The sequence below is a fragment of the Hyperolius riggenbachi genome, chromosome 3 (assembly GCF_040937935.1).
Source record: "Hyperolius riggenbachi isolate aHypRig1 chromosome 3, aHypRig1.pri, whole genome shotgun sequence".
NCBI lineage: Eukaryota > Metazoa > Chordata > Amphibia > Anura > Hyperoliidae > Hyperolius > Hyperolius riggenbachi.
Window position 1 is genome coordinate 385506550 of NC_090648.1, and position 14406 is coordinate 385520955.

General features: G+C 47.4%; 1 protein-coding gene across 4 annotated transcripts in view; it reads right to left on the reverse strand.

Moving 5' to 3' along the window:
- The window catches only part of PTPRO (protein tyrosine phosphatase receptor type O), a 203120-nt gene that overhangs the window by 14119 nt on the left and 174595 nt on the right, over window positions 1-14406 (reverse strand). For all 4 annotated transcript variants that reach the window (XM_068277393.1, XM_068277392.1, XM_068277391.1 and 1 more), the window contains one exon: window positions 11534-11669. In XM_068277393.1, the coding sequence (XP_068133494.1) occupies window positions 11534-11669 (136 nt within the window). The remainder of the gene's footprint in view (window positions 1-11533; window positions 11670-14406) is intronic.

Genomic DNA, 14406 nt, shown 5'->3' on the forward strand with positions numbered 1-14406 from the left:
AACGCTACTGCATCATGTGTATTTTGTAGGGAAACACTGCGCATTGTGTGTATTTTGTGGAGAAATGCTGTGCATCATGTGGATTTTGTGGGCAAATGCATGCGCGGTAGTGTGCGGCTTGCCAAAAGAGACCTATCAGGAAACCCCCCCCCCCCTTGAAAATCCTGGATTTGCCCCTGACTTTACAAAGACTTTTGACACTGTTCCCATAGGCAAACACAGGGGGGATTACAGCTGCCCAGAATCCCCCCCTCAGACCAGGGCTAGAGCAGTGTCTGGGGACAGGCACAAGTTGAGACACAAGAATATCTGTAGGCATCCTGCAGCTCACAGCACCGCCCCCTTTCTTCAGAATCAGAATCATATTTATTCGCCAAGTGCAGCAGTTGCCACACCCGGAATTGTTTGTGGTACACATCGGTAAAGAGCATAGTGCAGCAACACCATTGAAACATAGTGGTGCAATACAGAAAACATTGAAGAACAGACATGGCATTGAAAACATGTAGTGCAAGTACACGTGCAGTGAAGACAGGCAAAAGATGGGTGCATGGCCGCTGGTTCTGCTAAAAAAGTTAATTAGTCCTAGGTGCATAGACACATGGAATGAAGAACCGCCCCAGGCCTGGGTGACAGTCCTGTCCTGCTATTTGACATTGAATGAAACAGCAGCATGTGTACAGAGCATGGAGCAACAGCGTGTGTACAGAGCATGGAGCAGCAGCATGTGTACAGAGTATGGAGCAGCCCTGGGGATCTCAAAGCGGAATATAACCCAGCATTTCATCTTTGCTCTAAAACATTATTTACAGCATATTATATGCAACCAGCATTTTTTTTTTACTTGACCAGCATTCGACGGGTTACACACAGAGATTGAAAGTTCAGTGCAGTGAAATGTGGATGCATCCGAAGTTGTAGATTATGTTATCTTGTGTTTACTTAATTGTATCAAGTAAGGAATGTGACACATTATTTGACTGTGGAGAAGCAGCTCTACACAGATAGAGAGTCAAAGCATGTCTGCCTTCAATACATAATGAATAAAACCAGTTATTAATAAAATGCAAAGTCAGCTCACAAAGCAAAAAACTACTTTTGGGAACCTATGATTTCTAAATGAATAATAATACTTATGCACAAATGCAAATATAACTGTATGGCATATAAAAAGTAGGAAAACATGTTTTTATTGAATATTATGTCAGGGTTTTAAACCGCTTTAACAGAGTCAGGTATGAGCACAGCCCTGTGCCCTGCTGTGTGAATACTTCACTTTCCCCTTCATTAACAATGTTGGCTGTCCTCATTATTGTCTGTATCCAAACTGCTCCTGATCGATCCCATTTGGTTGGTCTGATGGGAAATTGCATTATGTGTACCCAGCATGATGTCCTGCAATATTATAATGTATTGTGTGTGGCTGAGGGAGACCTTTCAGGAAAATCCTGGGTTTGCCCCTGGTTTCCACAATTAGTTGGTGAAGAAACTGTGAATACAGGGACTAGGAGACAATTTGTGTTTGTGGATAGAGAAATGGTTAAGGGTGGTGGTAAATGGATCAAACATAAATTTGAAACTGCCATCAAAGGGATATATGGAGCTGGTTGAGGCGCCCCAATAATTATGGTGTTCATTCAGACAGTGGTGGGGGTGGGTTGAATATATAAAAACTATATAGCAATAAAGAGAAAATAATTTTATTGGACGTGCATAAAGTGACGTGTTTTGCAGGTCTTTGCCTGCTTTCTCAGGTCTAGTAATCAGTGGTTGAAAACAGAAAAACAGACAAAAAACATACAGAAGCTCATAGTATGGAAAGAAGAAAATAAAATAGTAGAAAAAACAGTATGCATGAATATGTGTACGCTAAAGTAAATGAATACATGAATGCTATGGCATCCTGCATCCATAAATAACCTGCACAGGGTGCACACAACAAATAAATGGATTGTTCCAGCAGGCTGAAAACCAAGATACAGTGGCTTGCAAAAGTATTTGGCCCCTTGCAGTTTTCCACATTTTGTCACATTACTGCCACAAACCTGAATCAATTTTATTGGAATTCCACATGAAAGACCAACACAAAGTGGTGTACATGTGAGAAGAGAAAATCATACATGATTCCAACCATTTTTTACAAATAAATAACTGCAAAGTGGTGTGTGCATAATTATTCGGCCCCCTTTGAGCTGAGTGCAGTCAGTTGCCCATAGACATTGCCTGATGAGTGCTAATGACTAAATAGAGTGCACCTGTGTGTAATCTAATGTCAGTACAAATACAGCTGCTCTGTGACGGCCTCAGAGGTTGTCTAAGAGACTATTGGGAGCAACAACACCGTGAAGTCCAAAGAACACACAAGACCGGTCAGGGATCAAGTTATTGAGAAATTTAAAGCAGGCTTAGGCTACAAAAAGATTTCCAAAGCCTTGAACATCCCACGGAGCACTGTTCAAGCGATCATTCAGAAATGGAAGGAGTATGGCACAACTGTAAACCTATTAAGACAAGGCCATCCACCTAAACTCACAGGCCGAACAAGAAGAGCGCTGATCAGAAATGCAGTCAAGAGGCCCATGGTGACTCTGGACGAGCTGCAGAGATCTACAGCTCAGGTGGGAGACTCTGTCCATAGGACAACTATTAGTCATGCACTGTACAAAGTTGGCCTTTATGGAAGAGTGGCAAGAAGAAAGGCATTGTTAACAGAAAGCATAAGAAGTCCCGTTTGCAGTTTGCCACAAGCCATGTGGGGGACACAGCAACCATGTGGAAGAAGGTGCTCTGGTCAGATGAGACCAAAATGGAACTTTTTGGCCAAAATGCAAAACGCTATGTGTGGCGGAAAACTAACACTGCACATCACTCTGAACACACCATCCCCACTGTCAAATATGGTGGTGGCAGCATCATGCTCGGGGGCTGCATCTCTTCAGCAGGGACAGGGAAGCTGGTCAGAGTTGATGGGAAGATGGACGGAGCCAAATACAGGGCAAACTTGGAAGAAAACCTCTTGGAGACTGCAAAAGACTTGAGACTGGGGCGGAGGTTCACCTTCCAGCAGGACAATGACCCTAAACATAAAGCCAGGGCAACAATGGAATGGTTTAAAACAAAACATATCTATGTGTTAGAATGGCCCAGTCAAAGTCCAGATTTAAATCCAATTGAGAATCTGTGGCAATATCTGAAAACTGCTGTTCACAAACGCTGTCCATCTAATCTGACTGAGCTGGAGCTGTTTTGCAAAGAAGAATGGGCAAGGATTTCAATCTCTAGATGTGCAAAGCTGGTAGAGATATACCCTTAAAGACTGGCAGCTGTAATTGCAGCAAAAGGTGGTTCTACAAAGTATTGACTCAGGGGGCCGAATAATTACGCACAGCTCACTTTGCAGTTATTTATTTGTAAAAAATGTTTGGAATGATGTATGATTTTCGATCCACTTCTCACGTGTACACCACTTTGTATTGGTCTTTCACGTGGAATTCCAATAAAATTGATGCATGTTTGTGGCAGTAATGTGACAAAATGTGGAAAACTTCAAGGGGGCCGAATACTTTTGCAACCCACTGTATATATAAACATACACACAGGGTCGGCCTGGGACTCTAAGGGCCCACCAAGGAAGTTTCAGCCTGGGGCCTGCCAACCTCTCCTCCTAACCCCCCCCCCCCCCCCCTCCTCGATCGCCTCTCCTCCTCCACCCCCCTTCCCATTTTGGGCTCACATATACATGTACTCCAGAAATTTTGCATGATTTTATGGTAAGGAGTAGATTGTGAGCACTTCTGAGGACAGTCTCCAATAGGGATATGTCCACATGCGGCGAGGCTTCCCCCCCTTCCCGCTGCTCTGTGCACAATTTCCCCCATTCCTGCGCTGTGCCCCCCTGAGCCCCCTCCTTCTTAGCTCTGGGGCCCTCAGGAGGCGGGCTGGCCGGGGCCCACCGATGGGACCATCGGCACTTCGGCGGCTCAGTACGAGCCTGCATACACACCTACACATCCGCATCCATCCCTTTTTAAGAGTACATGGCATCTTGGCACCAGGCAGTTCATCGCAGGGCGAGCTGAATGACGGCTCTCCCGGCTGCCGCTGAACTCCCCAGCGGTGTTAAATACTATTTCCCCCTGAGTTGTCACAACCCGGAGGGAGATGTAATTTCAGATCTGGCAACCGCCGTGGCCCCGAATTACTGCTACGCGAGGCTTCACTTTTAAGGGATGGAATATGGTAAATCAACAAATGAATAGAATGTATATAATCCTAGATCTAATAGTTAAATCATGTTTGGACACCAGTTCATATAATCATGGAATAGTACTTCATGGTCTAAATGTACATAAAAAAGTAATTATATAACAATCATCGTATATATAAAATAATCAACTGTGGGTAGACATTACTTTTAAATGTAATCACAATTCCTTAATACAATCCAATTCATTCAATAATTGTAAACTACTTCACAATTGCATATAATCATAGATCAAATCATATTGCTTGTAAATAAGTTCATGATCATATGAACAATCTAATCCTATCTATCTATGACCTAGCAAATGGAATGCATAGTAATGTTTGCCGATGACACAATTATACAGAATTATAAACACAAAACAGGATAATGACATATTAAGACAGGCTTTTGACAGCATGGCCCATTGGGCAGGCATATGGCAGATGAAATGCAATATTGATACATGTAAGGTTCTTTGGGCGTGCCAATGGTAAAGGACCATATAAAATAGATTGCATACAGCTAGGAAAATAAGACTTGGACAAGGGCTCAGGAATACTGCTTTATAACAAGTTAAAAGGAACCTGAAGTGAGATGGATATGGTGCTGGCATAATTTCTTCTGCTTTTAGCCGTAGAATCAGAACAATCATGCACAGGGTTCTTTACAGTAAGAGTGATTAAGACGTGGAATGCATTGCCACAGGAAGTAGTTATGGCAAATTCTATATCTGCATTTAAAGGAGGCTTAGATGCTTTCCTTGCGATGAAAGACATCCATGGCTATAATTACTAGGTAATACTCAGTGGTGTTGATTCAGGGATTATATCTGATGGCCATCTGGAGTCGGTAAGGAATTTTTCCCTTTTGGGGCTGATTGAACCATGCCTTGCAAGGGTTGTGCTTTGTTTTGCAAGGGAGCAGGCCGGTGTTGTGCTTTGTTTTCTGGTTGAACTCAATGGACGTATGTCCTTTTTCGACCCAAACAACTACCGTATATACCCGAGTATAGGCCGAGTTTTTGGGACCAAATAATTGGCTCAAAAGTGGGGGTCTTGGCTAGTGTTGGGCGAACACCTAGATGTTCGGGTTCGCGAACGTTCGCCGAACATCGCCGCGATGTTCAGGTGTTCGCGCCGAACTCCGAACATAATGGAAGTCAATGGGGACCCGAACTTTCGTGCTTTTTAAAGCTTCCTTACATGCTACATACCCCAAATTTGCAGGGTATGTGCACCTTGGGCGTGGGTACAAGAGGAAAAATAATATTTGAAAAAGAGCTTATAGTTTTTGAGAAAATTGATTGTAAAGTTTCAAAGGAAAAACTGTCTTTTAAATGTGGAAAATGTCATGTTTCTTTGCACAGGTAACATGCTTTTTGTCACCATGCAGTCATACATGTAATACAGAGAAGAGGTTCCAGGAAAAGGGACCGGTAACGCTAACCCAGCACCAGCAGCAGCACACGTGATGGAACAGGAGGAGGAGACGCAGGAGGAGAAGGCCACGCTTTGTGAGACACAACAACACAGGCCTTGCATGAGGACAAAAAGCGTGCGGATATAGCAGCAATGCTTTTTGCCGCCATGCAGTCATAAATGTAATACAGATGAGAGGTTCAATAAACAGGGACCGGAAACGCTAAACCATCCCAGATGTTCATTGGTCATGTTACTTGGTTGGGGTCCTAGAGTGCTGCGTAGTCGTTTCCAATCCAGGATTGATTCATTTTAATTTGAGTCAGACGGTCTGCATTTTCTGTGGAGAGGCGGATACGCCGATCTGTGACGATGCCTCCGGCAGCACTGAAACAGCGTTCCAACATAACGCTGGCTGCCGGGCAAGCCAGCACCTCTATTGCGTACATTGCCAGTTCGTGCCAGGTGTCTAGCTTCATGCCCGGTTTCAGGTCCAGCGGTGCCAGCCACAAATCCGTCTGTTCCTTTATTCCCCTCCAAATTTCCTCCCCTGTGTGCTGCTTATCCCCAAGGCAGATCAGCTTCAGCAACGCTTGCTGACGCATGCCAACAGCTGTGCTGCACTGCTTCCACGATCCTACTGCTGCTGGTGCTGGGTTAGCGTTTCCGGATGAGGTACAGCTTTGAGATGCGTTGGAGGAGAAGGAGTCAGAGAGGTAGGTGCTGCTGTTGTTATCCAGTGGGAGGGACGGCGGTGCAGCTGTTTGCGGCGTGGGCAACACCCGCGCCGTAGCATGTGAGGAATCGCTGCCAGGCTCCACAAGGTTCACCCAGTGCGCGGTAAGGGAGATGTATCGACCCTGGCCGAACGCACTCGTCCAGGTGTCAGTGGTGAGGTGAACCTTGCAGGCAACGGCATTCTTCAAGCTTCGGGTTATTTTGCTGACCACGTGCTCATGCAACTCAGGCACTGCAGAGCGCGCAAAGTGGTAGCGGCTGGGAACCACGTAACGTGGGATGGCCACTGACATCATGCCCTTGAAGCTGTTTGTCTCCACCACTCGATATGGCAGCATTTCGCAGGCCAGAAGCTTGGCTATGCTGGCTGTTACTGCCACGGCCCGGGGGTCATTTGCTGGCAATTTCCTCTTGCGCTCAAACATCTCCGAGACAGACAACTGAACCGTGGGGCTGCACACCGAAGGGCTGTTGGTTGTTGTGTTTGATGAACACTGGGAGACCTCAAGAGCACTACTCCGGAAAGTGACAGTGTCAACGTCGTCTGATGTTTGTGAATGTTGTGAACCACGCAATGGCTGGGCTACTGCTGCTGCTGAGGCGGGTCTGGTGGTGAGTCTGGTGAACCCAAGGGAGGCAGTGTTGCTGGTGGTACCCTGTCCTGCCGCGTTTGCCCACAGAGTGGGATGTTTGGATAGCATGTGGCGGCTCATGCTGGTGGTTGAGAGGTTGTTAATACTTTTCCCCCTGCTCAGGTGGGTCTTGCACACCTTGCAAATCGCCATGGTAACATCCTCAGTGCAGTCTTCAAAGAAAGCCCAGACTTTGGAGCACCTGCCTTGCTGGCGATTTCTGTTTGCGCCTCTTTTGCCTCTCACTTGAACTTCCACGCTTGTGGTGCCTGAAATTGCGCGCCGCCTACCTTGTGGCACAAGGCGAACTCGTGCAGCAGTGGGTTCTTCAACAGACTCATCTGTGCTGCTGCTACGACGGCGATGTTCTCGTTCACAAACAAAATCTGGGTCTATGTCCACATTGTCCATACCCTCCTTTTCCATCTCCTCAAACTCGTCATATGTCATTGTGGGGGGCCGCCGCCGTGGAGTAGAGCTCCCCAGAACAACCTCTGTGCAGCTCACTCCAACGTCGTCTGGTTATCTGGCAGTTGTGTGCGTGGTGTCGCTGCCAGTTGTGTCAGCTTTGTGCCCACTGGATCCTTGTAACTGGCTGAGGACTCGGACCTCGTGCGTGATGTGCTGGTGCTGCTTAACCCACTGCTGGACGCTTGAGAGGTCATCCAAGTAATTATCTGGTCCTGTTCTTTTGGATCTGTGAGGGTGGTTGTCCTGGACAACATGGGCGGTATTGAGTGGGTTTTCTTGGGTGCTCCCCTGTGGCCTGTACGTGAACCGTCAGGGGAAACACCTCTTCCCTTGCCCCTCCCTCTTTCACCGGATTTCTTCCTCATTTCACTTATCCTTAAAGTACACGCTGACTGGCAGCAGTACAGTGGCAGTACAGAAATGCTATACAGTGGTGGGTGAGCGGTGTACCACTATTGCCAGCAGCGACACAGAGCACAATGCTATACAGTGGCGGGTGAGCGGTGTACTACTGTTCCCAGCAGACACAGAGTGGCAGTAAACACAATGCTATATAGTGTGGCTGAGCCGTGTACACAGAGTGGCAGTAAACACAATGCTATATAGTCTGCTATATAGTCACCCCGAACGGGGTGATGTTCTGCAGAACCCGAACAGTGGCGAACACTGTTCGCCCAACACTACTGGGAACGCAGATTTTAGTACCTAAACACACGATACAACATGTTTTCCGGGGTCGGACTCTGAGGCACATACAGATGGTCCCGATCATCATCCTCATCATACAACTCTTCTCCTGAGTCTGACCCACCCACCACCTCTGCCACCCCAACATCCCCAGACACAGACCCCTCATCGTCCTCAACATTAACTTGGGATGCTGGCCTGAGCCAGACCTCCTCCTCCACATCAGGCCCCATCATCTCCTCAATGGCAGCCCTCATTAATCGCTCTGGCGACGGACCGATGGACACAACGTTCTCCTCCGGGGAGGGCTGCTGCTGACCACTGGCTGCTGGGGTGGATGTTATAGCTTGCGTGGGGCGTTGGCTGTTGCTGTTGTTGGGAGTGCTGCTCACAGCGGAGGTCTCTGAGGAACTCATGGTGAGCTCATATAGTGGTTGGCGGTGAGTGGAGTATTACTGATCCCAGCAATATACACACTGACTGGCAGAGTACGCAATGCTATATAGTGTGGCTGAGCGGTGTACACAGAGTGGCAGTAAACACAATGCTATATAGTCTGGCTGAGCGGTGTACACAGAGTGGCAGTACACACAATGCTATATAGACTGGCTGAGCGGTGTACACAGAGTGGCAGTACACACAATGCTATATAGTCTGGCTGAGCGGTGTACACAGAGTGGCAGTACACACAATGCTATATAGTCTGGCTGAGCAGTGTACACAGAGTGGCAGTACACACAATGCTATATAGTCTGGCTGAGCCGTGTACACAGAGTGGCAGTACACACAATGCTATATAGTCTGGCTGAGCCGTGTACACAGAGTGGCAGTACACACAATGCTATATAGTCTGGCTGAGCCGTGTGCACAGAGTGGCAGTAAACACAATGCTATATAGTCTGGCTGAGCGGTGTACACAGAGTGGCAGTAAACACAATGCTATATATAGCGTGGCTGAGCGAGGTACACAGTGGCAGTACACACAATGCTATATAGTCTGGCTGAGCGGTGTACACAGAGTGGCAGTAAACAATGCTATATATAGTGTGGCTGAGCGAGGTACACAGCGGCAGTAAACAATGCTATGATATATGTAGTGTGGCTGAGCGAGCGGTGTACTACTGTTCCCAGCAGCGACACACAATGACTGGGGGGGACCCTGGCTAGCGTGGCTGGAGAGCGAACTACCCTGCCTGCCTACCCAAAGCTAAACCCACAGAGAAATGGCGGAGATATGACGTGGTTCGGGTATTTATTTACCCGAACCACGTGACCGTTCGGCCAATCAGAGCGCGTTCGGGTCCGAACCACGTGACCCGTTCGGCCAATCACAGCGCTAGCCGAACGTTCGGGGAACATTCGGCCATGCCCTCTTAGTTCGGCCATGTGGCCGAACGGTTTGGCCGAGCACCATCAGGTGTTCGGCCGAACTCGAACATCACCCGAACAGGGTGATGTTCTGCAGAACCCGAACAGTGGCGAACACTGTTCGCCCAACACTAGTCTTGGCTTATACTCGAGTCCTAAAAACACGAAAGTGACCCCCCCCCCCCTGTCACATTCCCAAAGCAGCCATGACCGCCGAGTGCCCCCTCTGCCAAATGCCGGGCAGAATCATGCTGACAAAATCTCAGCTCAGTGAGCTGATACGTGGGATGTCCCACCCCCTCTCCCTGTCCCCCCAAATCTTCTAACATCCCACTGGCAGAGCAGAGTAGCAAAGTAGTAGTTTATCCGCAGCGTGTCTATTAGCAGAGTGTACAGCGGAAGCTTTCACTCACCGCTCCTCGCCGTTAAGATTCCCCTGCTTGCCTGTTTTTCCCGGCTCATATCTATGATGCCATCTAGTGGTCTAGTGGTGAGGGGCCACTGCATAGCATCATAGATGTGAGCCGGTAATAGGCAAGCAGGGGAATCCTAACGGTGAGGAACGGTGAGTGAAAGCTTCTGCCGTATACTCTGCTAATAGAGCCTGTATGTGCCAGAGGGGGGCGGACACACTGCGGATAAACTACTACTCTGCTACTCTGCTCTGCCGGAGGGATGTTAGAAAACTTGGGGGGACAGGGAGAGGGGGCGGGACATCCCACACATCAGCTCACTGAGCTGAGATTTTGTGAGCACGATTCTCCCTGGCATTTGGCAAAGTGGGCACTTGGGGGTCACCTCTGCTTTGGGAATATGACAGGGGCACTCAGGTTTCTTTTTTTAGGATGGAGTGTGCATACCTGAACCACAGATTTACCAGTGTGGCGTTTGCATACCTGAACCACAGATGTACGAGTGTGGAGTGTGCATACCTGAACCACAGATGTACCAGTGTGGAGTTTGCATACCTGAACCTCAGATGTACCAATGTAGAGTGTGTATACCTGAACCACAGATGTACCAATGTGGAGTGTGCATACCTGAACCACAGATGTACCAGTGTGGAGTTTGCATACCTGAACCTCAGATAAAGCAATGTGGAGTGTGTATACCTGAACCACAGATGTACCAATGTGGCGTGTGCATACCTGAACCACAGATGTACCAATGTGGAGTGTGTATACTTGAACCACAGATGTACCAATGTGAAGCCCAACCAAACCTAAAACTTAAAAAGCAAAGTCTAAAGCCTATTATGTTGATTAGTGTTAATGAGTATTACCTTTGACATTTCACTTTTCAGCTTGGAGTTGAATTCAATTGTAGTTGTTCCTCTCTGCCTGGGGAATTTGTAGACTCTGGGAGTGAGTGAGGGTGGTGGGCACACGTCACTGGTTACTAGTCACACAAGGTGGTGCTGATGAATTTCAGCTGGCTGGGCTAACAGGTAGTACGTGGAGAGTATTTACAGCTTCTGTATTTCCTACCCCCGGCTTATACTCGGGTCAATCCCTTTTCCCTGCTTTTTTTAAGGAAAAGTTGGGAGGGCCGGCTTGTACTCAAGTATATACGGTATGTAACGCTGTACAGAGTATATTGTCACCTAAATGTCCTTCAGAGGGTAATCTTATCCCTACCATAGTCATATGTCTATGTATGTATCGTGTAGTGTATTGTAGTCTAGGGCTAATTTTAGGGGGAAGCCAATTAACTTATATGTATGTTTATGGGATGTGGGAGGAAACCGGAGTACCCGGAGGAAACTCAAGCAGACATGGGAGAACATACAAACTCCTTGCAGATGTTGACCTGGTTTGGATTCGAACCGGGGACCCAGCGTGGCAAGGCGAGAGCGCTAACCACTACGAAACCGTGGTGCATATCTGTTGTCCCTGACAAAAATCAGACCAGATTACCTACATTCTTGTTTCAGTTGTGTAATTCAGAAAATACTGATGCATAAAAAAACAAACCTCTGTTTGCACCATACACATCCTATAGGAGCGAAGTTCTCCCACCAATCCCAGAACATCAACATATTCATGATCGCGGATGTGCTGCATCAATCGATCGAGGGCAATAAAGGTACCTGTCCGACCAACTCCAGCACTGTCAGAAAAAGAGAGACACAATATAATAATATTACCTACCATATATTTACTCTACCATATATCATTATATGCTATCCTTTACTTCAACATAGAATAATTCAATTCAGTGCAACATAATATAACACACAGATATGGACATGTAGTAGATAATATATGCAGTGAACAGACTGGTGCAGACAATTCACTGTATAGATGTATACTGTACATATGCACTGGTTGGTAAGGGTCACTGTATGCCAGAGCTCTGTATACAGAGGAAAGGGGCACAGAATACAGAAGCACTGGGTACAGAGATGAGTGGGATACTAAATACAGAAGCCCGTGATGCAGAGCAGTAGGAGCCAATAGAGGTGAGAGCACTCAGTACCAGAATATGGGGCACAGAGTGGAAGAGTATAATGTGCACTGGTTGCAGAGAGGATGGGTCACTGAATGCCCTGGGTTAGGTACTCAGGGGAGGAAGCATGGAATACAAGAGCAGAGGGTAGCGAGGCAATATGACACTGGATAGAGAAGAACTAGGCAAAGAAGGGAAGTTCCATGGACAGAAGAGCACTGAGTAAAGAGTGGTGAGAACACTGGATACATGAGTGTGGGTATAGACAGGAGGGAAATAATGGCTATAGCAGCGCTGGCTCATGAGATGAGAAGGCATTGAAAACAGACGGAATGGGTACAGAATACCGCATACGGAGGGTGCGGAGCTACTAATGTAGACCCTAAATACAGGAGAACTAGATGTAAAGGGGAGGGGCTCTGCATCCGTGGCGGTACTACACTGGGGCCAGCTGGGGCACTGCCCATCCCCCCCTGGAATGACTGTGCCCTCTTAATGCCCCTCCCCCCACACACACACTGTAACATACAGTTTACTGTTTTCAGGCTACAGCAGTGTGCCCTGAAAGTGATAGGGTCTGTAATTCCTGTTGCTGGCTGGCAGCATATAGCCACTATTTAACATTTATTGTCAATGCATTTCCACAGTTTGCCACAGTGTGCCACAGTGTGGTCAGAGTTTCTGGCAGTGGTCACTTTGTAATTAGTCAGGTTTAGCTACACCCTGTCAGTGGGCTCTGCAGGCTCAGGAAACAAGGTAATGGACACTAATTTGGTGGTCATAAAGGCTATGCCAAGTAAGAGGAAGGTTCATTTGGAATTTCATGTTGGGTTCTGTTGATCTAAGGGCTACGTTCTAGGGTTAGCAGCAGTATTTGATAATGTTTCCTTCAACCTGATGGAGAAGTTACTCAACTCTTGGTGACAGAATCTTTCTTCAGCCACTGTTAGCATTAGCCAGCTGCGGCCACTGTATCCCCGCCCCGTGTGTAAAAGTGTTCAAGGACGCAGGGTGTATGGCATGTAATATGTGTTGAATACACTTTACATACTGTACAGAGGGGAGAGGGCACTGGATTATGGTGCACTGGGTACAAAAGGGAGAAAATGCTAAATATAAGAGCTCTCAATACAGAGAGGTAGGAGCACCACATGATGGACGGATGTCTTTTTTTTCAACCAAACTATGTTACTATGTTACATTGAGCACTGAGAGTAGAGATTTTATTAACTCACCCGCTGGGATTGACGAGTCACGTCTCTGGCTACCAAGACAGGGGGGTTCTCTGACTACAAAAATGGGGGTGGGAGAGAAGGTTCTGGCTACCAAGATGGGTGGCACACTAGCTCCCAGAATGAGGGCCTCTCTGACTACCTAAGTGAGCTGGGGGGAGGGGGGGGGGCTTCTCTTGATACCTAAACAATGGGAAACAATGTGGTGGCCCTCTGGCTACCTGAACAGGTGCTCTCTGGCTACCCACAGGGTGGACTCCTTGGCTACCTACATGGAGGGCTCCCTGACTACCTACAAGGGGGGGGGGGCCCTCTGGCTGCCTGTACTGAGGGCATCTTATACGGGAAGGGGGGGAGAGGGGCTGCATGTGGCTACCTAGTACTGGGGGCTCTTGTAGCTACCTATACTGGGGGCTGCATCTGACAAATACTCAGGCTCCTCTGGCTACCTACATGGGTGGCGGGTTTGTCTGGCTAACTAATACAGGGGGCCTCTGGCTAGCTATATTGGGGGCTATTTAATACTAGAAGGAACCTCTGGCTACTGCATCGCAATAGTGTGTCCAAGTCTATGAGAGGGCGCAATTTATATACCCTCGCCCTGGGAGCTATATGATCTAGAACAGTGACGGCTGACCTTGGCACTCCAGCTGTGATGGAACTACAAGTCCCATGAGGCATTGCAATACTCTGACAGCTCTAAGCATAACTCAGGGAGGCAGAGGCATGATGGGATTTGTAGTGTTGTCACAGCTGGAGAGCCAAGGTTAGCCATCACTGATCTAGAAACTGCCCTGATCAAATGATAGACATGAGATGTGCAACTAATCCAGGATACTATGGGTTACTGTGTAAATCATGATGTGGATGGCTGTTCAGGATTGAGTTCTTCTCTCTCTGCTAATATTTAATGGGTTATTGAATGGGGCACATTTGGTGCTTGAGGATATTAACAAGTACATGGTGGCTGTCTTTGAACTTTATGAGATGTATTAACTGTGTGGCAGTTGCTGCAGGTTAACTTTGTGTGATGGGGTTAATGAATGCAAAGATGCAAACTATGGCATTGAGAGATGCAGAGCTTGGAGTGGTGAACTTTTAGGTATATTGTTACAGGTAGTTGCTGTCATTGGACTAAGTAGGGTACCGTAAACAGTGGACACTGA